At 43.8% G+C, this 22,511-nt stretch overlaps 2 protein-coding genes across 2 annotated transcripts; both read left to right on the plus strand.

Moving 5' to 3' along the window:
- The first annotated feature begins 8,672 nt into the window (after positions 1–8,672).
- On the plus strand, positions 8,673–18,733 carry CYP2D6 (cytochrome P450 family 2 subfamily D member 6). The gene is made up of 9 exons (XM_002192485.7): positions 8,673–9,077; positions 12,095–12,266; positions 12,954–13,106; positions 13,710–13,870; positions 13,992–14,165; positions 15,928–16,069; positions 16,638–16,825; positions 17,719–17,860; positions 18,001–18,733. The coding sequence occupies exons 1-9, from the start codon at positions 8,865–8,867 to the stop codon at positions 18,177–18,179; spliced, it is 1,524 nt and encodes a 507-aa protein (XP_002192521.2). The 5' UTR covers positions 8,673–8,864; the 3' UTR covers positions 18,180–18,733.
- A 1,083-nt stretch (positions 18,734–19,816) lies between these two features.
- Positions 19,817–21,655, plus strand: NDUFA6 (NADH:ubiquinone oxidoreductase subunit A6). The gene is given in 3 exon segments (NM_001245695.1): positions 19,817–19,977; positions 20,167–20,282; positions 21,461–21,655. Coding segments are annotated over 3 exon segments (375 nt in total). The 5' UTR covers positions 19,817–19,850; the 3' UTR covers positions 21,593–21,655.
- The last annotated feature ends 856 nt before the right edge of the window (positions 21,656–22,511 follow it).

Raw genomic sequence — 22,511 nt, forward strand, 5'->3', positions numbered from 1 at the left:
TCCTCTTCTGATTGAAGGAAGCTTTGATTTCCCCACCAAATGCCATACTCGTGAAGGTATAGCACATTTTTTCCACCATTTTGCTTTGCCACTCTTTCAAGAACTGACAACGCACAAGAGACAGGGAGAACAAGAAAGAGCATGACTGTAGCCCGTGTTAAGGGTTCTTTGGATAACAAGCCCTCATTTGTGAAACTGTAAATTTACCCAGTATCAGGCCAATGTAGGCTGTGGGACTGCAGGGCCATGCAGACAGATCTATTCTATCACTATTTCAGTGGAGCACTTTTTCTTTTCTGTTACAGTGGTACTACTTCAAAAGCATAGTTAATACATCTTATAAAACTATACAGCCAAAATCTGGTAGCCAGACCACAGTCCTAACAGATGGAGGCTCTAGTTTGATTCCCTGTCATGCTGAGGAATTCTTACAACTGTGTATTCTGACTTGGGGGAAGGTTCACTATCTACTCAGGCTTTATAGAAAAAGTGGGGCAGAGCCTCTTCTTTCTATATCCTTTTTAAAAAGCAATAGCTGTTACCAAACCTCACAAGGTTCTTATATCAGCCTCCATTTCACTCATGGTCTGAAACTTCCCGTACACCTCTCTGAAGAGTGAAATACGGTGAAGTCTGGTCTCTAGATATTGAACAGACCAAGCATGAAATAATTATCAAAATTACTTTGTCCATATTAACATTCACAGTATCTGGAATCTGAGACAGTAAAAAGAAAAATATTTAAAGTGCAATGGAGAACCAAGTATATGCTTACCTGCTAAGCAGATAATCAGTTATGCCTCCAGACTTAAAACTTTTGATCTCTGCACCCAACTTCCATTCTGGGTTTCTATTGGACCTGCCACAAGACATTTCATGTAACATTCTTTTGTTTATTCACATGGATACAGAATGACAAATGTTACTCCATTCTCAAATGGCAATGTTTTCTAAAACTAAATTAGTGTATTAAGCCACTGCAAGGCAAGACAAACTCCTTATATTTATATTACATTTCTGATTGTACTTAGGAAAAAAATCTTAAAAGCAGAGTGTCGTTACTTTTAATATATAAAGCACTGAGTACACAGCAAAACTAGAAGATTTTAACTGGAAGCTAGTCTCAAGTATTTGCTTGAAAAGTTTAAACAGAAGAACAATTTATTAAATAACAGCTTTACTGGAAAAAAAATTTCAGCATTGCTAAGTTATGATACTTTTCATTTGAGAATGGACATATAAATCAGCTATATAATCTAATGTTTGGAGAAATGTAGTTACATTTATTGTTATGGTATCTGAGTGCAAAGAAAATCCTAAAACCAGGAAAATTATCTGACAGAACAACCACTCTCTCCTGTCCATGGTCCCAGAAATGTATATGGTAGAAGTATTAGCCTTTTTCCATCTTCTGCATGTTGGGTTCATGAACATTGCTGTGGGAAAGTTAGTGCTGGGATACATCGTGCTCTTTCCTTAAAAAATATAATATTTAAACCAGGTATTTGATATTTCCCACACAGTTATGAAAAAGCCCAGCTCTGTGCCATGTTGTTTTCCTGGCAACTTCATAACCCTTAAACAGAAGAGTCATACAGGATTGCATTCACGGAATAGGAATTTATTTCTGCCATGCTAATTGAAGCCATAGAAAACACAGAAAAAATAATCTTAAAATGCATTCTGTATTGATCCAGGTCTCAGAGAAAGCATGTTCCAACAGCAGCCTGCTGGTTTGCAAAACAAGTTTTATATTGCTGTCTGCAATTTCCATTACATACATTAATTTTTAGGCTTTGTGTACAATTCATAGATAGGAAAGCTGTTAAAAGTTTAGTATAGTCTGGTACTAAATGATACAATTGAAATATGCACAAACCACAACCAGGGTATCTCCAACTCAAGAAGTTTAGGAAAAATATAAGCAAATCCAATTAATCTGAACTGAGCAGCATCATAGCTCAGTGTTACAGGGCAAACCAATGTCAGAAACTAAACCAAGATGCTTTTGTCTGTCCAGCTTCCAAAACATGGATATAATTACACCATTATTTCCAAAGGTGTTGTTTTCACACTTTAGGAAAGTAGGATGAGTTTTCCTGGATGGACTTAAATGTATCTCTTATGGAGAAAAAGTTAATAACAAGGTTTTATCCAGTTGCTGTGTCAAAAATTCCCCAAGATGCTCTCATTACATCAAAGAAACACCCCAAGGTATCAGTATTAAACCAAAAATTAAAAGAATAGCAATATATTCACAGCTCCTAAGAAACTTAAAAAGCAGGCAACCAAAACCAGCAGCTGAGAGAAATCAACAGTCTATGGTATTGGGGGCGTAAGCCATGTTTTTCTGACAGTTTCACAAGAGAGTGTGAGTAAAGGCAACTGCTGCCAGTCATTTTCCGAATGAGCAGGCATCTTCCCAGAGCTCAGACACATCACAGAGGTTTAATGGAATCTTCAGGAGGTATTTTGGGCCAGTGCTGGAACCACAGACTGTGCAAAGCAGCACCTTGATTCATTACCTCCCTGTGCTGGGCTTAGAAATTGCACATGCTGAGCTCTGTTTGGCCAACTCAGATTGAAGAACAGCGGGAACATTTTAGCCTGTGAGAGAACCTGAATGTGGCAATTAAAACCAAGCCAGCTTGCTTTGATCTCTGTTTAACTTCAGTTAACTTGATGAGGATGCTGTGGTTAGGTCCCATAACCACAGCTTTGGGCTTCCTGAGCTGGTAAAACAATTGCTGGGCAGCGTTACAGGTACGTGTGAGCTCGGTCCTCAAGCTCCATGAAATGGCAAGTCAAAATAAAGCCATTCTGCTCTTATCAGTTTGATTTTTCAGCCCGTACTGTCCAAGATTTTCTAGGGGTGAGTTCATCTCAGTGGCTGCTTTATTTGTCCAGATGTTGATGCTTGGAGCAACTGCACAGCTCACTCTGCCAAACTGCTCACAGCATCGCTGGAGCCCGTCTGTTTGACATCTTCCAGCACCAGCACAGAGTCGTCTCTCTGAGGTGAAAGATGGGGCCTAAGACATGCATTGCTATTGGTACCAAGCTCAGAGTCATTGCTCTCGCAGGGCAAGGAACGTCTATGGGGTTGGGATGGCATGAGGGGTAATGGTATGGGCAGGGATGGGTGAAAGAAGTAAAGTTCAACTACAACTCACTTTGCTGAGAAGTGTACTGGTGTGACTCATATAGGAAAAAGGGTAGGAAGCCGTGGGGAATTTAAGGAAGAAAAGCCTGAAGAACAGATTTTGCAATGTGGGAAGGCTGGCAGTAAGTCATAGTAACAGTAACTATGAAAGACTTGGCTATTTCAGTTCTGCTGACTGCTTTATTATGAACAAGCTGTTAGCACAGTCCATCTTAAGGCTGTAGAAATACTTCTAATGTTTAAAACCCGCATCTGAAGGCCAAGAAAGTCACAAAGAACCAGCTGAGACTAAAATTTTCAGAGTTGGGGTTGTGCTTCAGGCTAAATTTGTTTGGGAACATTCAGCCAAAAGTTTTTTCATGCCTTTTTAACAGCTGACATCGTTCTTAGAAATCCATTGTTTATCTGACCTTCTCCTAACCCATTAGAAAAATTTCTGGTGCTATTTCCCTTTCTCAGTTTAATGCCTTGAAGCATTACACACAAAATTTGGCAGGAGGCAGCTTTCTGTTAGGAAGACACATTGCACCAGCTCTCTAAAACAGTGCTCAAATTTGGCTATGCTACAAGCACTTGAAAACTCCGTTTGCATGCACCTTAAAGAGCTCTCAGTTTTTCATCTAAAATTCCCCTGAGATGTCTGAGTGGAGCAGGTGGTGGTTATTGCTGGCTGCCAGGGGCTGCTAAGGGTGAATGACAAGTGTGAAGCTGGTCTCTGCCAGGCCCCCCTTGCCCCTTCCAGCACCAAAAGGGTCAGGAGGGAAACCATCTGAGGGAAGGCATAACAGGCAAAGGAGGGATTGTGTGCTGGCAAAAGGAGGTGGAGGAAGGATCAGAAAAAAAGTCTGGGACTAGGTGGGAGACCATGTGTTTTTTTGCCTTAGAAGAGGCCACCAAAGAGGAAAGGTTTCTGGGATCTTCACCAGCCCCAGCTTTGCTGTAGCCTGAGATGAATAGCCAGGGAATGAGAGCAGCAGGCTTCACACTGACCAATTTTGTTCCAAGAGGCTTTCCTCCTCCAGAATGAAAAATTGCTGAGGTTTATGTCCATTTACATCTGAGGTGTTAAGGGGAAAGCAGTCAGCCTGCTGGGATTTCTGAAAAATTTCTGAAAGCTCATGGAAATATTCATGCTATGTGACCAGTGTTTCCCGGTTGGCTCCAGACTTGAAGCAAAGAGGGAGGGAAAGAGGAGCATTTCTTTGGCTATTGGAAGGTTTTCACCCCACTGTTGTGGAGAGAAAAGTACGCGATGCTGGGTAATTACTGAAACAACAAGTTTTATAAACAGGCACTAATCTGTGACCTCCATGTCCAGGGTGCCAAAGCTGTGATCTTGCAGGAAGATCTGCAGAAGCTGCTTGCAGCCTCAGCTGGGAGCTGGGCATGTGCCATGGACAGCTGTGTGTGGCACCTTCTAGACTTTTACTCTCGGTTCCAACACTTAGAAGGTCATTTGCCTCCATTGGTGGCATCTCAGAGGAATGCTTTGGGGACAAATGACTATCTGCTCCTCACCCATGCAGGCACTGATGACCATTGTGGAAAAGCCTATATAAATCACCTTTATGGGCAGGGTGTGAACAGTAGGTGGCAAAATAGACTTTGAAGACAAATGCTGTAATTAAACCAGATTAGTAAGTGATCATCATCTATTCTGTACACTGAATAAAGAGAGGGTCCTTCAAAAAGGAAATATAGCATGTAATTGTAATTAAATATGATCTTATGGACAATATGGACAAAAAGGCTCAAACTAAAATTGCCTTTAAAAAGAAAAAAAAAAGGCAACTCCTGCATTATCTTGCTTCTGGATGCTTTGTTTTGCACTGTTAATAAGCTTTTTCTTAAAGCTGCCTTACTGCTTGTATTTCAATGTCAACACTCAAAGAACCGTGATGTCTGCATGCAATTCCACTTAGCTCCTCTCTTGTTGTGGCGGGTGTTGTTCAGAATGCCACGGTTTTCCTGAAGAAGCGTCTTGAAAACAACATCTTGGGGGCACAGGAATGTCTGTGCCTACGCCGGGTGATTTCAGCTCTTCTGTGGTCACGGCAACTCAGAAGGAGAGATGGGGTCTTCTTGTGGGGTTCCAAGGAGAGCCTTTATTGAGCTTCTTCCTCAAAGGGGTCCAGGGACGAAGAGCCACAGAGGCAGGGAAGGCAGGGGTTAGATAGGGATTGCAAGGGGTGGAGCAGAACACCAGGGCCAATGGGATGAGGGCACAAGGAGTGGAATGAGGGGGAAGGGCCAATGGGAGACATTAAATCTGCATGTCACAGCAAGGCATGCTGGGAGACACCTTTTGCCTCACCCTAACGGTGAGGTTATGACCTGAGGGGTTTTCCCTCCAGGGGAGGGTCATGAACTCTTTCCCTGTTTGCCCACTGGCCTCCAGTCTCTAAATTGACTGTGCACAGTCAAACACATGCAGCCAGCACAGCAGGGCAGCAGTTGGCTAAAATTAATATGTATGGATTTGGAGGGTTTTATCCCTGACTTGAAAATTGCTCAAAATATTCCTTTTTTGAAAAGAAATGCAAATTAACATATTTTATTCTTCAGAAGAATAATGACCCGTTTCTCATTCTCTCTGTCAGAAAGAGATTTGTTGTCTATTGTTTCTTTGCTGGCTTTGAAAACTGTTCTTTTGAAATTATGAAGCTATAGCAGTTGTTCCACTCCTTTGCAGGACTGGCCATCCATGCTACTAGCCAAAAGTGGAGGAGCTGTCAAGTTTGCAGGAAAAGATCATTTACCAAGTAACCTTTTGGAAAGATTGGGAGTCAATTGGGAAGTCATATCAGTGTAGGTTTTTTTTCTTAAGCTAATTCATTTCTCATGTTGCAGCTTTGTCACTTTATGTCAAGGCTGAGTTATGGAAGCAGAATAGCTGGAGCGTTCCTATTCTGGTGGCCTTCCATCAGAAGGGTGATGTTAATTAGAATTAAATCCACTTCCTGAATTCTGATCAACCATCCTTGTTAGAGCCCACAGGTGAATGATGGGAGTCCAACAGCCTTTGGCTCTAGCCAAGGTAAGCAAAACTAAAAGCACCTAGTGGATATCTTTCAGCCAAAGTTCATAAAGATCAAGCTAAAAATAAAGTGAAACAGGCAAGGTAACATCCTTTTACTGGTGGGGTGATGAGGAAATGTCCACTGACATTCTTGGGACCACATTTCCCATATTTTTTCTGTCATCTGAGTGCATGCGTCATGAAAATCAATGTGGGAGGAAGCCCTTGATCACCTTTTATCGTTCATCCATCTCCTGCTCAAGCCAGCCCAGTGAGTAGGGAACTGTTGCAGCTCTGTCTCCTGAGACCTCACATTAGAGCTGTTTAAAACGTGGAGGGTACTCAAAAGCCAACAAACCTCCAGGTTACACCACAAACAGAGTTCAGCTCTGGCAGCTCTCCCAGGCCAAACTTGCCAAGAATGCTCTCTGTTCCATCAGCCATGTTGTTAATAACCTGAACTTTATCATCCCCAGTATAAACACCTAAGGAATGCCACTGGTGATCATCCACTAGCTGGACTCTGTACTGTTGATCCCACTTATTTCAGCCCAGCAATCTGAATAATCATCCACCCACTTTATCAGCTACCCTGCCAGTCTGTATATCATGGATTTAGCCAAAAGGTTACTGTAGAAAATGGTGTTAAAGGCTTTGTGGTGCCCAGGAAATAAATGAGACACACTGATCTCATGCTCTGAGGAGTTTGCTCTCAAAGAACAACCAGCTCTCCTGAGCCCTTTCACTCTCCAGGGCAGCTCCCTTTGGGATCCTGCAAAGGATATGCATAGATGAAATGAAACCTGCTCTCTTGCAGGTAAGGGCAGTCATGATGTGTGTACTGCTGATTCCTTGCAGGATTCAGTATTTCACAGTTTCATGGTTGCTGCAGGCAAATTCATCCTTGATCATCATATCCTGATCAAAGTCTTCCTATTTTGTGAACAGCAAACCCAGCACAGCACCTCCTCCTGTTGTCTTTTCAATCACCTGTGTCATGAAGCTGTCTTGAGCACACTCAAGAAACCTCCCAGATTGTGCCTGACCATGCAGCTCTCCAGTTAAAGCACACTGTGAGTTAGCCCTAGGGCCTGTGATTGTGTGGGATGGCTCTCTTGAATTTCTCGCCTTTCCCAAGAAGTCTGTAGTGAGTGCCTGGCACAGCACTGCCCATAGCGCTTTGCCACCTTCTCCTTGTCCACAGGCACTCAGATGGCACATCACCTCTCCCATGGCCAAGTTCTGGGCACTCCTCTGCACAGCACAAAACCACTCCTCACTGTGTCCAGCCTCTTCTTCCTGAAGACACTGTGCCCACTGTGGCAGCTCTCCAGGTGTGTGAACCACCCCGGCATGTCTGTGTAACTCAGAAGAAATCACAATTCTGCAGTGGTGTGGGAGCTGGTGATTCCCCCAGTTGTTTCCCATTCTACATGTTTGTTTAAAACTACTTGAGACAAACCCTGAACCCTGAGTTATGATGCTTTCTAAACAGGATTCTGCTGTGGAGAATCCAGCAAGGTAAGGTCAACACACAGATACTGAGCATGGAGGTGCCTCCCCTGGCAGGGGAAAGGGCACTTGAAGCCCTGGCTGCACACCAGCGCTGCCTGCACAGCATTTGCAGCTGCGTTGCCTCACAGCCTGAGCTCCCCATCACTGCTGCAGCAACTGTTCCAAGAGGAGCATTTCCTCTGATCACACTGAGATCACAGATCAAGCTGTGATGGGTTTACTGCTTCTTTTTATCTCAAGCTGACTGTCCTAAGAGCAAGGTTTATTGATTTCCAATTGCAGTGATGCCAGGAGCACACAGCTGTGCTGCTTTAGGAAATATTTTGACTAACTCCATAATTGTGTTGGCATTACTTCTGCCCCAAAGGCTGGATATTTGAGGCACCTTGTAATACATGTGACTTCTTCCTTATAGCTGAGCAGTGTTCTACAAAAGCTGAGGTCATTGTGCTGACTGAAACTTGGATTTTGATAAAAATTTTAAATTCTAGAAACATAAATTATTTTTAAAATCTCAGGGGACTGTTTCAAGCTAAATTCTGTAGTAAGTGCTTTCTTGTAAGGGAATGTTTGCTCTAACCTGAACTTCCTCAACTTCCAATTGTTCCTATCCTTAGCCTGCAAACATAAGCCTATATGATCTGGGTTTAGGAGCTGCTTCTTCCTTGACTTGCCTGTACTAACAAGAAGGTGACACACATTTAATTAACCTTTTTCCAAATTGCTCCATGAGAATGCAGCAAGACTGGTTACTTGTGAACTTCTCCTTGTCTGTGAAAGAAGGCACGCAAACACCCAGGGCTCACCCAGCCCTGCCCTACTGAAGGGCATTGTTAGCAGCAGCTGCCACTTTTAGCAGCAACAGAGATCTCTGAGCTCCGGCCTTGGAGGAAGAAGAGGGGGCGGAGGAGGGATGACCCCCATCACCACTCCCCTAAGGCTGAACCGAGCAGAGGAGGAGCGTAGAGGCAGAGCCAAGTTTCGCAATCAAAGCCAGCCAGTGCAGGGAGAGAGGAGCAGCAGAAAAAGGCAGTGTGGGGAAGAGGAGGAAGCAGGGAGAAAGGGGCAGCTGTCAGGGCAAGAAAGTGAGAGAGAGGAGAAGAGGAAAGGCAAAAGGAGGCAGTGACAGTCTTGGGTAAAAAGAGGAAGGAGTATACAGGCTACAAAATGGCATTGCTCCTGTGGCTGGGGTCCCAGCTGTCATCCATCTGGAGCAACATCTCTATACTGGGAGTTTTTCTTACAGTGTTTGCTTTACTGCTGGACTTCCTGAAGCGCAGAAAGAAGTGGAGCCGTTACCCACCAGGCCCAGCCTCGCTGCCATTCATTGGGACCATGTTCTCCATTGACTTCCACAACCCCCACCACTCCTTCGGCCAGGTGAGTGGCAGCCCCTGAACAAAACACTCCACATGCAATCCACCGTGGGCCCAGGAGGGGTGGGTCACACCCTGGCATCAGCTATAGATACATAACAGAGAACAGGAACTTTCATTTCCCTTGAAGTTGCTAGGTAGAGCTTTAAGACTAACTAGAAAAAAAAGATAAAAGTGTAAAAGTATAAAAATGTAGAAGTATGCACACAGGATGGTAAACAAAGCTGGAAACTGGATAAACAGATAATGAGGAATATAGTGGGTGTTTTGGCAATTTATGTAACAAGAAACAAGAACACATGACCAAAGAAAATTTCAAGGAAAGGTCACCTGTAATATTGAAGCACTCCGTGAGTACGACTCCCAGAGACACCTTTCCATGACCCTCTAGGTCCATGAAAGGACTTCCAGCAGGAGGCAGATGCGTGCAGGTAAGTCCTAGGAAAAGTGATGTTTATGTGGTAGCTGGGAAGCATGCTGCAATGAATATGTATGATCATGATGGAATAAATACCCGGTTGTAAAGAGTATTTCATGACACTCATTCTATTAGAGGAGTCCAGTGCTATAGTAAAGCATACTTGCTTTACAATACCTCAAATTATCTTAGAAAGTTTATTTTTGGCCAACTTCAGTATCACTACCTCTGTGTGAGAACTCCGGGACTGATTCACGGGTCTCGTGTGGTGGTAAAGTCTCTCCTCCAACCCGTGCTTCCAAAGAAAAACTCCGCAGCCTCTTGTTGTTTGGTCTCAAGGCAGTTTATTTCTAATTATCTAAAAGATTGTCTTCGCCCGCTGTGGCTGCTTTGGTCAGCAGCCCAGGCAGAGACACACACACTCCTGACACCCTCACTGTCCGGTGTCTTCTTCTCTCTCCCTGCCCAGGGCTGCTGCTATCTTTTATATGATATATTACATATTATATGTTTACAGATTTTCCCCAATATCTACTATGTATTACAACGTGCTTTTCTACTCTAAACCAATCCATGAGTGCCAGCATCACCAAGAACATGGAGGCAAGGAAGAAGAAGGAGGAAGAACAGGATCAGGCCCACTTTCCTCCATCTTAGAACTTCTGACCCCCCTGTTCAAAGTAAAACCCCCTGTACAGGTGTTAAAACCCCCCTGTACAATACTAAAATTTTTTCCCCTCTAATTTGTAATTAATTCTGCTATACCATCTAACCCTCTGTGACTGCTTGTTCCACCTTCAAAGTTGGTAATTCATTCCATGGCTCAAACTCAAGATCACAGCTGTTTTCAGCTGCTTGCCAGGGTCTAAAATGCTTCTGACCAAGGCCTGGAACCTCTGAAAATGTCTGAGGGACATTTTGAGTTCCGACACCTCTGCACAAAGCTGAGGGGCAATGCTCTCTCCAAAGTCCAGGATGAAGCAGATCACTGCTCAAGGACTCTGACCTGGCCCACCCAGACAAAGAGATAATCATTCACCAGCACTTCCCAACCTCTATCTCCCCTTCTCTGTATGAGCTCAGTGAGAGATCACTGCTGTGCCCCCAGTGAAAGCTGCTGCTGTAGAGCTGGCTGCCAGCCTGACATGTGGGCAGGCTTGGAGGCAAAGGAGCAGGAGGTTGTACAAACAAGGGAAGACAAACAAATATCTGTGTACTGGGAATGGCAGGCTTCCCTGCGATTTACTGAAGCATGCCTGCAGGCATGTGACAGTTCCAGCTAAAGAGACCAGCTTGTGGAATTTGCCCCTGCAGCAATGCCCAAAATCTCAGTATTACTATTCAAAGTCTGTCCATAGCTTTTTTCAAAGGGAAGGCAGGGCTTTCACAGCCTGCAGCAGATAAACCATGGGTGTTTTGTGCTTCAGCTTGCAAACTCTAAAGGCCTTTTTTTCTAGGACAGTGCTGTTCAGCTGCCTGTCCAAAACCTGCCAAGTGGAGAAACTAAATACAACATTTGTATTATTTGCTTGCATGTAGTCCAAAAGCTTACCATTTTCAAATCATAACACGTCAGGGTCATGCTAACCACAATCTTGACCAGTAATCATTTTTAATGATGAATTTCTACTGCCAGTGAAGTGCTAATTCCCTTTTCAACCCTACTGCAAATACAGTGTTAAGTACTTCATTCCTTGCAATGCTACAGTGCAGAAATCAAAAATCTTATACTTTAAACAAAACAAAAAAGGACAGAAATAAAAGTAAAAAAAAAAAACAACTGTGGGGTATTGCTACTATTGCACTGTCTTTAAATAAGGTGCTTCTGAGCTTTGCTCAGTGTTCCTAACCAGGGAGCTTTGACCTGCTTTCCCAGGAGTCCATGTCCCGTTAAAGGGTTTGTCTACCTGGAGAAGGCTTTGCTCCATGGCCAGCTCCCATGGTGAGTGTATGGCTGAGAGGATTACCTGTGCAGCCATCCTGATTCAGCTTTATGAGTCTTACAGATCACAGCAGATGTAGGGGGTTTGCTAGTTACCAGTCATACTAGATGTGCACACTTATTTTAGGGAGAAAGTTGACCTGAAACTCCAGCGTAGAATTGCCTTTCCCAACCATGTTTCTGGGAACCTGGCTCTGGGTAGATCTTTAGGTACAAATGCATATTTTAATATAAATTACATATCATCTTATTATTTCCTTCAGCAGAAGTAGACTAACTCAGAACTTACTTAGTCTTTCAAAACAAAATAAATAGAAAGATTAGGAAATAATTCATTATCAATCATGCAGTCTTTAAAAATCCCTAAAAAGATTCTTGACAAAATTAAAAGTACTTGCACAATGTTCATGACAACAGTTTGGCCAGGATAGACGTATTCTAAATTTTTCCACTTACAGGGCATTGATCCCTGCTACAGCTGCTGCTTGGCACTGTTTGGAGCTGTTGCACTGCAAAGATCAAGATCAAAGATCAGCTCAAGATCTCTGAATAAAAGTTCCTCAAAGTTCACTCAGTAGTAAATGCCCTAAGCAAGGATACGGTGATATTTCTGATGTTGCATTCAGCTCATTTTCAGGGACATGCTTTTTTATCTTGGCAGCTCCAGAAGAAGTTTGGAAACATCTTCAGTCTCCAGAACTGCTGGACCAACCTAGTAGTGCTGAATGGGTATAAAACAGTGAAGGAAGCCCTGGTCCACAAATCGGAGGACTTTGCTGACCGGCCGCACTTTGCAATATACGAACACATGGGTTATGGAAAGAATTCTGAAGGCAAGTTCCCATGAAAATGAACATTCATTGATGGCACTAGCATGAGAAGGATTGGGTAGAAGCAAGATTTTCTCAGTGCGGTGCACCTTTGTGTGCCCCCTGGTCAACCTCCTTGTATGTCTGGCACCCTCTGGTAGCAACAAACACGGATTTGATTAAATGGGGGCTACCCTTAGTGGTTGTAGTACAGCTCCAGCAAGCACACACTTCTTCAGCTGTGTAAGGACACCATAAAACGTACAACTTTTCTGCCAGGTCCAAACACCCACAAATAAGTGCTTATGGTGCTTATGTAAGACAAAATATTTATGCAAAATGTTACATGTAAGTTGTTGCAAAAAAATATGGTGAATTTCATTCAAGACAGAGTATTTTCCTGCATCCTGCCCACATTACATCCTCAGCTCCTGTGTGGTGGCACAAGCTGGTGGAACAATGCTGAATGATTTGCTGAATCCTTAGCAGCCCTTGTTGCTCCCATTGAATCCCCCTGCACCTTTGCCAGCCATGCACAGAAGATGCAGTGATCCATTTCAGAATTGCTGTCTGAACAACCTGCATAAGGTCAGGCTGTTTCATCTATCTATACAGACCTGTACCTCCAGACTCATGATTGCTGTTGTCTAGCAAAATTCACTTGATGTACAAGTCAGATATCTGACACATCTTGCTCATCCACAATTCCAGGGATTGTTGTAGCAAGATACGGGCACGTCTGGAAGGAGATAAGGAGATTCGCGCTCTCTACGCTGAGGGACTTTGGGATGGGAAAGAAATCCCTGGAGGAGCGAGTGGTAGAAGAAGCTGGATTTCTTTGTTCTGAAATCAAGTCTAAAGAAGGTTTGTGACATCCACAAGGATGGGGAAATCACAGAAAAAGGCAATACAGTGATGCAGAGAGAAGTAATGCTACAGCCACTCCTGTTTGCATGCAGTGCTCTCTTCCCATGCAAATACAGTGTTTCTAGTCTATGTGCCCTCCTTGGGGGGCATTTTGCTTTACAGAGGGGAGCTGCTGTAACACTAATCCCTTTGAAACAGTAAACAAATAAGAAATTAGAAATAGAGAGGTAAAATAGAATTATTCCCAGAGCTCAGTAACTCTACTTTATGAAGTTTAGTGGAACATATTGATATTATCACATGCAATAAAAGTGCAGCTGAGAGTTCACAGCCTGTCATCGAGACACAGAACAAAGTGTTACCAGTCAAGTCACAGAACAACCCTGCAGCTCAGTTTTTCTTGGGAGTTTTCTTCTTTAAACATAGAGCAACTAAATATTAGTAAGAATGAGATGATCTTCACTTCCTAGTGTGATGCTCTGGAGGCTTTTTCTCCTGGTGTCATCAAGGTGGCATTTGAGTATTCTCATTGCTTACAGATGAGGTCCAGCAGTTTGGTATTGCTGAGCTTCATGGTTTGGTCTCCATTTCCATTTTCAGGTAAATCTTTTGATATACATGTTCTCATAAATAATGCTGTCTGCAACATGATCTGCAACATTGTCTTTGGAGACCGTTTTGACTATGGTGATAAGACATTCAAGAAGCTGTCACAGTTATTTCAAAATTCCTTGAATGAAGAAACTGGATTCCTGCCTCAGGTAAACCACAAGCTGTAAGAAGCTGCCCTCTATTGCTTGAGAGAATTGTATTTTCCTCATTTTTCTTTTTTTGCATCATGTAATATCTTCTCTCTCACTCTCTCTGGTTCTCACACCCCAGCTTCTTAACGTGGTGCCCATTTTGGTGCACATCCCTGGAGTGCCACAGAAAATCTTTCGAGCACAAAAGGAATTAATGGACTTCATAGATGTGGTCTTAGATAAGCATATGAAGACCTGGGACCCTGCTTACACCCGAGATATCACGGATGTGTTTTTACAGGAAATGGAGAAGGTAGGGTGACACTAGCAGACCCTCCAGGGTCAGAAGTAATTTCTTTGCCTTGTTCAAGCTTGTGAAGCTGACTTACCTCCTAGAGCTGCACAAAACCTCTTACAATCTAATTTCCTACTTTTTCATTCCACTTTGTATCTTGAGAAGAAAGTTATTCTTCATGTCATAACCTCTTTTGTTGTCTTAAGACACCGTATTATCTGCTGATATTTTTGTTTCCATTTTCTGCTTTCACATTTCATTCAGAATCTAGGAACTTCCTTCTTTCCAGCCTACAAAAATATGAAGGCTTTTAAAAGGCAATGATTAAGAATTCACTGAATGTCCTAAGGTTGCACCAGGGAAGAAGTTGGCATGCGATATTCTGTGTAATGTCAGTGCCTCAATGGCTGATGCCTCAAAATCAGTCACAAAGCTGGAGCAACAGATTGACTTTTTGGTGTCATAGCCTGCCTTTAAACCAAGTTATGATTTGAAACGAGTGTTTCCTTTGGGATATATATTTTTGAATTGCTTGCTAAGAACTAGTTTGCTAGATATCAGAGGATGGCCTAAATCTGAACTTCACTGAAATTAAAAGGACTCTTTCCTTGAATTCAGTCAGGCACACAGTATGAAATCAAAGATACTTCGGTCAGCCCATCCATCTGCCATATGTTTCTGCACATGGATTCACTAAATTTCAAGTGCCAGATGAGCAATATTAGCAAATTCTGCTTGCAAATCACTTCCACCATCCAAGTCCTCAGGCTGGACTACTGCTCTGCATGACAAACCCTGCCATGCTGTGGGGGTCAGGCACCTCCAGCCCATGGGCATAGCAACGTGACCCACATTACTCTGCACTGAGCAGTACAGCCTAGGGGTGGGTGCTGCCTCTTGTCACACCTCTCTTCTGTTCACTAACATCACCTGATAAGCCAGTCTGATAACTTAATTAACTTTGGTCAAGTCAGTCCCAAACTCCTTTCTCTGAGATCTTTTATTGGAATAACAGTTGAGTCTTAAATGCATTATTAATTGCTATCCATATTACAACAGCATCTAAATATACAGAATAACTTAACAGAAGCTAATCCCTAGGAAAAGGAAGTATAAAGAGGATTAGAAAAGACAAAGAGACAAATTCATGCAGAGAGCTTGCCATATCTCACATGCTAACAAATTTGAGCTCAATTAGCATTTGTATGAGAGACCAGTTTTGCTGAAAATGGTATTGCAGACTTAATAGGCAGCAATAATCCTTTAACTGATAACTCTGATTTTTTTTTTTTAATTTTTATTCAATAGTAAAAAAATACCAGGGCAGGAACAGAGAGAATATATAATGCATAGCTAGAAATAACCTCCTTAAAATTATGCTGATTTTTCATTTGCCACATCAATGCAACCTCCTCTCTGTGGCTTTTATCATCTGATCAAACCTGACGTTTGAGGGAAGATGTTACAGTGAGTGGCAAGGGCCTGCTGTCTGTTTGAGCTGAAAGCAAAAGGTGTTTACTTCTCTCCTGAAGGCAGAAGTAGCATTCTTCTCTGAGTATATTGGAGGTGGTTGAGGACCTTCAAATACAGGACATAACAGGGTTACAAAGCATATCAGTCATGCTCAGATTGTTGCTTGTGCTGTGCTGTGTTCTTGGAATTAAAAACAGGAACACATGCTAAAAAATGTATCTAGTGCTTCTCAGTACTTCTCTGGGCAGTGCTCTTCTTGCCCAGCAAATACCCCAGCTCCAATCACCCACTTTTTTGCTCTCCACAGGGTAAGGCAGCTGAAGAGAATGGTTTCCACTATAACAACCTTCGTATGGTGACCATGGACTTGTTTACAGCTGGTTCTGAGACCACCTCCACCACTCTCCGGTGGGCATTGCTGTATATGCTTCTCCACCCAGAAATACAGAGTAAGTCAGAAACTTACTTACAGAAGTGTAGCCTCTTCCCTTCAAAACTCATTTTTGCACAAGGATTTCGCAAAGAGGAACAGCTTTGGTGATTGCCAGTCTAGCAGAAACACAGGAGAAACACTTCCCAAACAGCTGTTCTGGCAGGGGGTAACCATGATAAAAAGCCTGGAGTTTGAAGGGCAAGTTCGCTCTTACCTTCATTTTGAGGGCTTCACCTGGGGATTGGCTGTGGTCAGTGTACCCTCTTCCAGTATTTGGAACAGATACCGATTGGTTTAAATTCTCTAATGCTGCTTGGCCAGGTACCCTTCAAGCTGCATAGAGGGGAGGTAAGGTAGCATGTCAAGCAGCAAGGCCTTTATTAAAAATGCTATGAGCAAAGAACAGTTATACAGAGTTACCAGTCAACTGAAAAAGGCCTTCCTCTCTGGTTTCTGTTTCTGTCTCTGCTTGTCCTGTTCTCACACAGTGCCTACAATCTCACGCAGCCAGTCTTCTTTCAGCTTGTACCAGCTGCTTCTGGTTCTCTAAGGGTCCTCTAATTCTTTATCTGTTCTGCTTTCAGGTAAGGTCCAGGCAGAGATTGATGGAGTGATTGGCAGAGAGAGACCCCCCACCATGAAGGACCAAGCTAGCATGCCTTACACTAATGCTGTGATCCATGAAGTGCAACGCTATGGGGACATTGTTCCTGTTGGGGTACCTCACATGACGTACCGGGACACTGAGTTGCAAGGCTTCTTCATTCCCAAGGTGGCTGTGACCAGATAAGCAATACAGCAGCCTCTCCTTGTGCAGGTGCCAGGCATGGGGTAGGGATGATCCCATCCAACCCTGCAATGTTGCACTTCCAGCCCCAATTACAGTCACTGCTGAGCACTAAAATAGGACATTTTGAAATGTTAAATTCAGGCAGATGGTCATATCTGTGTTCTACGCTTACACGTTGTATGGGAACGCAACTGCAGTGGCAGCTCAGTGCAAAGGTTTCCTTTCCTCTCGATGAGCTGTGATACTCACTGCCGGTTAGAAGCCTAACAGGCTCTCTGAAGGCACTCAACACCAACTTACTGTCTTTTCTGAGATGGTAGTAGTTAAATTCTAGCCTCTGAAGCTACCCAAATGCCATTGGCATTCAGACCAATTTCGCTGTGACAAGCAGCTGTCCTGGCAGGAGTGGCAGAATTCAAGCCTGGGATATTTTTGTATATTTTTGTAGCTGTGTAGTATCTCCTCTGATTTAAAACCTTGACATGTGAAACAGGAAAGCTTTGCCATTTTCCATGGTCCCTGAGAAAGCTGGGCTTTGAAGTCTGTCAGTCAGCTTTTTCCCTGTAGCTATAAAACAAGTCCAGGAGGATCTGAGAAGCAGAGGCTGTTTCCACTGTGTAACCATGAAATTGGCATTTGCATGCAACAGCCTTTGTAAGGCTACAAATTGCAAAAGTTCAGATGCTTCGGAGTGTTGAGCAAGCACAGTATGCCATCGGAAAAGGGCCCTGCTTTACCTCTGCTTCAAATAAGATGCAGAAGTGGAAATGGGTGCTATTAGTTGGCAGACACGGTCTAAAGAGGGACCAGCACTGTCCCATTGTGCCAAGACAATGCTGCTGTTCTCACATGTTTCCTCTTGTGGGGGTGTGCAGGGGACGACAGTCATCACCAACTTGTCTTCCGTGCTGAAGGATGAGACAATGTGGGAGAAACCAAACGAGTTTTACCCCGAACACTTCCTGGATGCAAAGGGGCAGTTTGTGAAACCAGAGGCCTTCCTGCCCTTCTCAGCAGGTAAATCTGAGGGGAGGATCCTGCAACAAGTCAGAGACACAGCAGGAGGGTGATCTGCTCCCCCCCACCCCGAGACAATTCCAGCATCGATTATTGCCCTCTTTGACAGACACATCCTCACTTCTTCTTCTCTCTTGCAGGTCGCCGTGCCTGTCCGGGAGAACAGCTGGCCAGGATGGAGCTCTTTCTCTTCTTTACCACTCTCCTGCAGAAATTCACTTTCGTGCTCGCTGAGGGCCAGCCCAGGCCACGGGTGGACGGTCACTTTGCACTCACTAGATCTCCACACCCATACCTCTTGCAAGCTCTCCCAAGATAGGTGCACACCACTCTCCTTTCACTCACAGACCACCACCCCGCCAAACCCTGTCAGGAACATTGCAGGTCTAAGCAGGATCGTGCCAGGTTCAATCTCAAGTCTTTACATCTGTGTAAAGTAAGGATCTAGGCCAATATCTTGTGGAGCTTAATTCTAGTTGTGGTTCTTGAATCAAACAAGAGAGCTTCAGCTTCAACAACAAGGTGACATTAAAATGTAGTTTCAGAGTAGTGCTTCTGGAAAATCTTACTGTCCAAGACATACATGTCCCCTTCATCCCTTCCTGTTTATTACACACTTCTGTATGTTGAACAAATATTGCATTGTCTTAATTTATAGCCTCAAAGAAAGTAAGTTTTAATCCTGACAACCCTTATGTCACACTATGCCTCCAGCAGGAGTAAATACCAAGGAGTACATAAATAATCCATGTGGTGTTTCAGCCACAGAAGAAGGTCATTTGTGAAATACAGAAATTTCGATAAATAAATTTAAAGAGAAATCCTGGTGTTTAGATTTACTATCTCTTCTAATTAAAACTTTGTTGTTGTTGTTTTGGTTGTTTTTTTTTTTTTTTTTTTTTTTTTGCATTAAATAACATCAGCTCTTGGGCAGGTTTGGAACTCACAAAGGGATGGAATTATACTGTTTGAAACTGTATGGCCATAGATTTTAGAGCTACATTTCCCTTCTTCCTGCAATATTCCTGACAAATTGTTTTGCAAGATGCAAAGATATGTTGATGTTTAAATTAGCAGTAGTTCCTTTACCACATCTAAAGAGACAATAGCACGAAGGAGCTCCTATGTATAACCACTAGTAAAAAAAAATAAAATATCTTAAATTGAGTGCACATGTGCAGTATCAATTTTGTGTAATAGTAATTTTGGAAGCTATGAAAGCGAATGAACTATGCAAATACTTATTAACATAATTAAGATTTGAACTTGATCAGGAACTACACATTTGCACATTTATGCTTTTCATCTACAACATAACTTGAAAGAATAAAAGTGATGTGAAATCTTTATTCTCCCCCCTCCTGTTTGTGGTTGCCTCAGTCCTGCTGTGCTCCTGCCTCAGATCCTCACCTGAGATGTCTCTCCTCACACCCAGCACCGGAGTCTTTCAAGATCATTTCAGTGTTACTCCTCTGGTCTGTTCAATGACACCGAGCTGCATGTGTTCGGATTTACAGGGACCAGCAATACCCAAGTGTGTTTAAAGAGAACTGAACTTTGGAGAGGTCCTGGCACTCGTGTATTTGGATACCAACGTGGGTATAGCTAGAGTAGAGAGTGTCTCTTCCAGCATGGAAGAGTGTACTGAGGGAAAATCCCGTCGCGGGACCGAAGAGCAGCCGCCGCGTTCCGGGCCCGAAGGGACCAGACGTGTCGCGCCGCCCGCAGCGCAGCGCGGCCTGAGGGAGGAGCGGCGCTGAGGGAGGAGCGGCGCTGAGGGCGGCGCGGACCCACGGCCTCGGGAGGCGGGGCCCGCCCTGCAGCTGCCCCGCCCCTTGCGGCGCGGTGATTGGGTGATTGGCGTTTCTCCCGACCAATCGGGTGGGAGGCGGCCGGCCCGGAAGGCTGGAGTGGCAGCTCAGCCGGCCAATAGTCGCCGTGCCCCGCGCGTTCCCGGGGCGGTGGGGAAGGTGGCGGCGGCGGTACCAAGATGGCGGTGGCGGGCAAAGGGGTGGTGTCGGCCGCCGTGAAGCCGATCTTCAGCCGGGACCTGGGCGAGGCGAAGCGGCGCGTCAGGGAGCTGTACCGGGCCTGGTACCGCGAGGTGCCCAACACGGGTGGGTGAGGGATGGCGGGGCCTGCCGCGCGGGCTCAAGGTCGGAACGGCCTTAATGACATTGCTGAAGCTAGCGGGCATCGTATGAACGAGTGACAGTGTAGCGATTTTTAGGGCTGAGTTGCACGTTGCCGGTGGGATAAGTGCAGAGCGACGTGGATGACCGCAGTAGGTGTTGTGTTTCTTTTAGTGCACCTGTACCAGCTGGACATCACGGTGAAACAGGGGCGGAACAAGGTGCGGGAGATGTTCATGAAGAATGCCCACGTTACGGATCCACGCGTGATAGACATGCTGGTTATTAAGGTACACACAGTTACTTCTGATTTGTTCAAGCTGCAGAGAATGTGGATGATTGGTGGTGTGATGGAGGAGAGGGACAACTTTGTACCAGCCTGTCTATGGAGTGGTTGTTTCTTGCAGTTGGATTGGTATTATCTATGTCAGCAAACCTGTTGATAAGGGATCAGGTGGCTTTAGAATTCAGGAAGTGTATGTCAAGCAAAGCAGCAATTAAAATACTAAGTTTGTTCCTTGCTTGCTTGTCTTATTTTTAACAACAGCAATCAAAGGGAAAATAGGTATTGCTCACAAGTTTACTATTAAAAACAAACTGTCTGTCCTCTGCAGTACTTCGTTGGATTGGAAAATGGTTTTCTTCACTGATTCTGAAACATATATTACAGTGTCAGTACTTGGTGGGAAGCTGGTTTTGGGTGGCAGAACACTCCAACTCTGTAACACGTCTGGTGGTGTTACAGGCCTGAGAGACCTGTCTGCTTCAAAGCAATGATCAGCACAACAGGCTTCAAAATGTGTCTGAGCAACAGTAACTGATCTCTGCAGTTCTAATGCATTAGAAAGCTTCCAACTCAGGTGCCATGCTCACCTGTTTTGTTTCTTGCATTTCAAGACAATTACTCTGTCTTTACATGATGAAAAAATATGGAAACAGAATCCTAGATAGCATAGCCGGTGACAATTCCAGGCAGTCTCATTTTGCTCTGTGCTGCCATCCTATAAAACTGGTATAAAAGGATGAAATAGTGACGAATTTGCATGTCTCAGTGGCAGTGATACTGGTGCAAAGCACTTGGCAGCAGTTAATTTGACAGCTAAAATGTTGCTGTTTACCCAAATTCAGTAGAGGTGCTTGAAAGTTAGCAATGTTGTGTAGAATTTTATGGGAGATGCTGGTCAGGAGAGAAACAAAGCAGGTTTTAAGAAGGGGACCAAGTCTCTTGCCCGTTTCACAGGGCTGGGAAGCTGTGCTGTAGAGAAATCCACGTAAGTCACAAGGCAGGAACAATGTATTTGTGTCACAGTGCAGGTGATGCACACAGGCTGTAGGAATACAGAACTGTTGGTGCAGCTGTTATTTTAGTAGGTGTTTTAAAGTTCATTCAAATAACTTTAACAGTACCACATGGTTAGACTTGGGCTCTAACTGCCAACTAGTCTAAAATTCTTTTGTGTGTGTGCAGGGAAAAATGGAGCTTCAAGAAACCATTCATGTCTGGAAGCAGAGGACTCACGTCATGAGGTACTTCCACGAGACGGAAACCCCACAACCTAAAGACTTTCTGTCCAAATTCTATGCGGGGCACAATCCCTGAGAAACTGACTCTGTGTCTTCCTGCCTTATATTACAAATAAAGTTCTATACAATATAAAAAAGATCCATACCAAGAGATTCTCTAGCATCTTAGGAGCCTAACGACTAGGTGAATCCAGAGCATGTGCAAGTGATCTGTTTGAAGAGCTGTAATTTCCTATTTTTGCCTGTGTGGATTTTCAGTGGATGGCACTTATCCCATCACTTGCCCTAGGGTGTCTGCTGAATAACCACAGCACAGCCTGTCTGTGGGTCTTTGTGCTTAGCCTGCAGCTGCATCTGTGGATGTTAACTCTGTGAGGAAAAGGGTGGCCCTTCAGAAAAGCCACTGTATTCACAGAAATATTTTTGTGCTTGAGGGACATGTGTATTCATGCAGTGTCTTGCAATTTCATCCTATGACTTTGTTGACCTTGTGTTTTTTATTAGACATTAATCTCCTTCATTTCTTGCAGAGAAAATATAAAATCAAGCAGGCAAATCCTTGTGCATTAAAACATCAGCAGAATCCATTTCTCTGCTATAAAATTAAATTACCTGGAAAAGGGGTTTAGTACTGTTTTCTAGAATAGGAAGGCTCTGTAAGAGCTTCTGAAGCCTAGCAGGAGATGGTGTCCTACCATCACCTCATCTACTGAATCAGGAATTACTAGTTCCCTTTTGAAAGGGATAAGAACAATTTATTCTTTCACCAGATAACAGGTTTTTGGCAAGTAACTTGGTGCTGGAGCTCCTCCAGATGTGATCAGCCTTGGATGTTCGTAGTACACTCAAGCTTCTTTTCTTTCCAGCCTAAATAAACATCTTTTTATCCTCTAAGTATTGGGGCTTTCTTCCCCATGAGAGCCGTAACACAGCACTCCTCAGGGATGTGTACATAGGTACCTTGGGGCTCCAGGGTTGGCATGCTTTTAAGGACA

The sequence above is a fragment of the Taeniopygia guttata genome, chromosome 1A (assembly GCF_048771995.1).
Source record: "Taeniopygia guttata chromosome 1A, bTaeGut7.mat, whole genome shotgun sequence".
NCBI classification, from domain to species: domain Eukaryota; kingdom Metazoa; phylum Chordata; class Aves; order Passeriformes; family Estrildidae; genus Taeniopygia; species Taeniopygia guttata.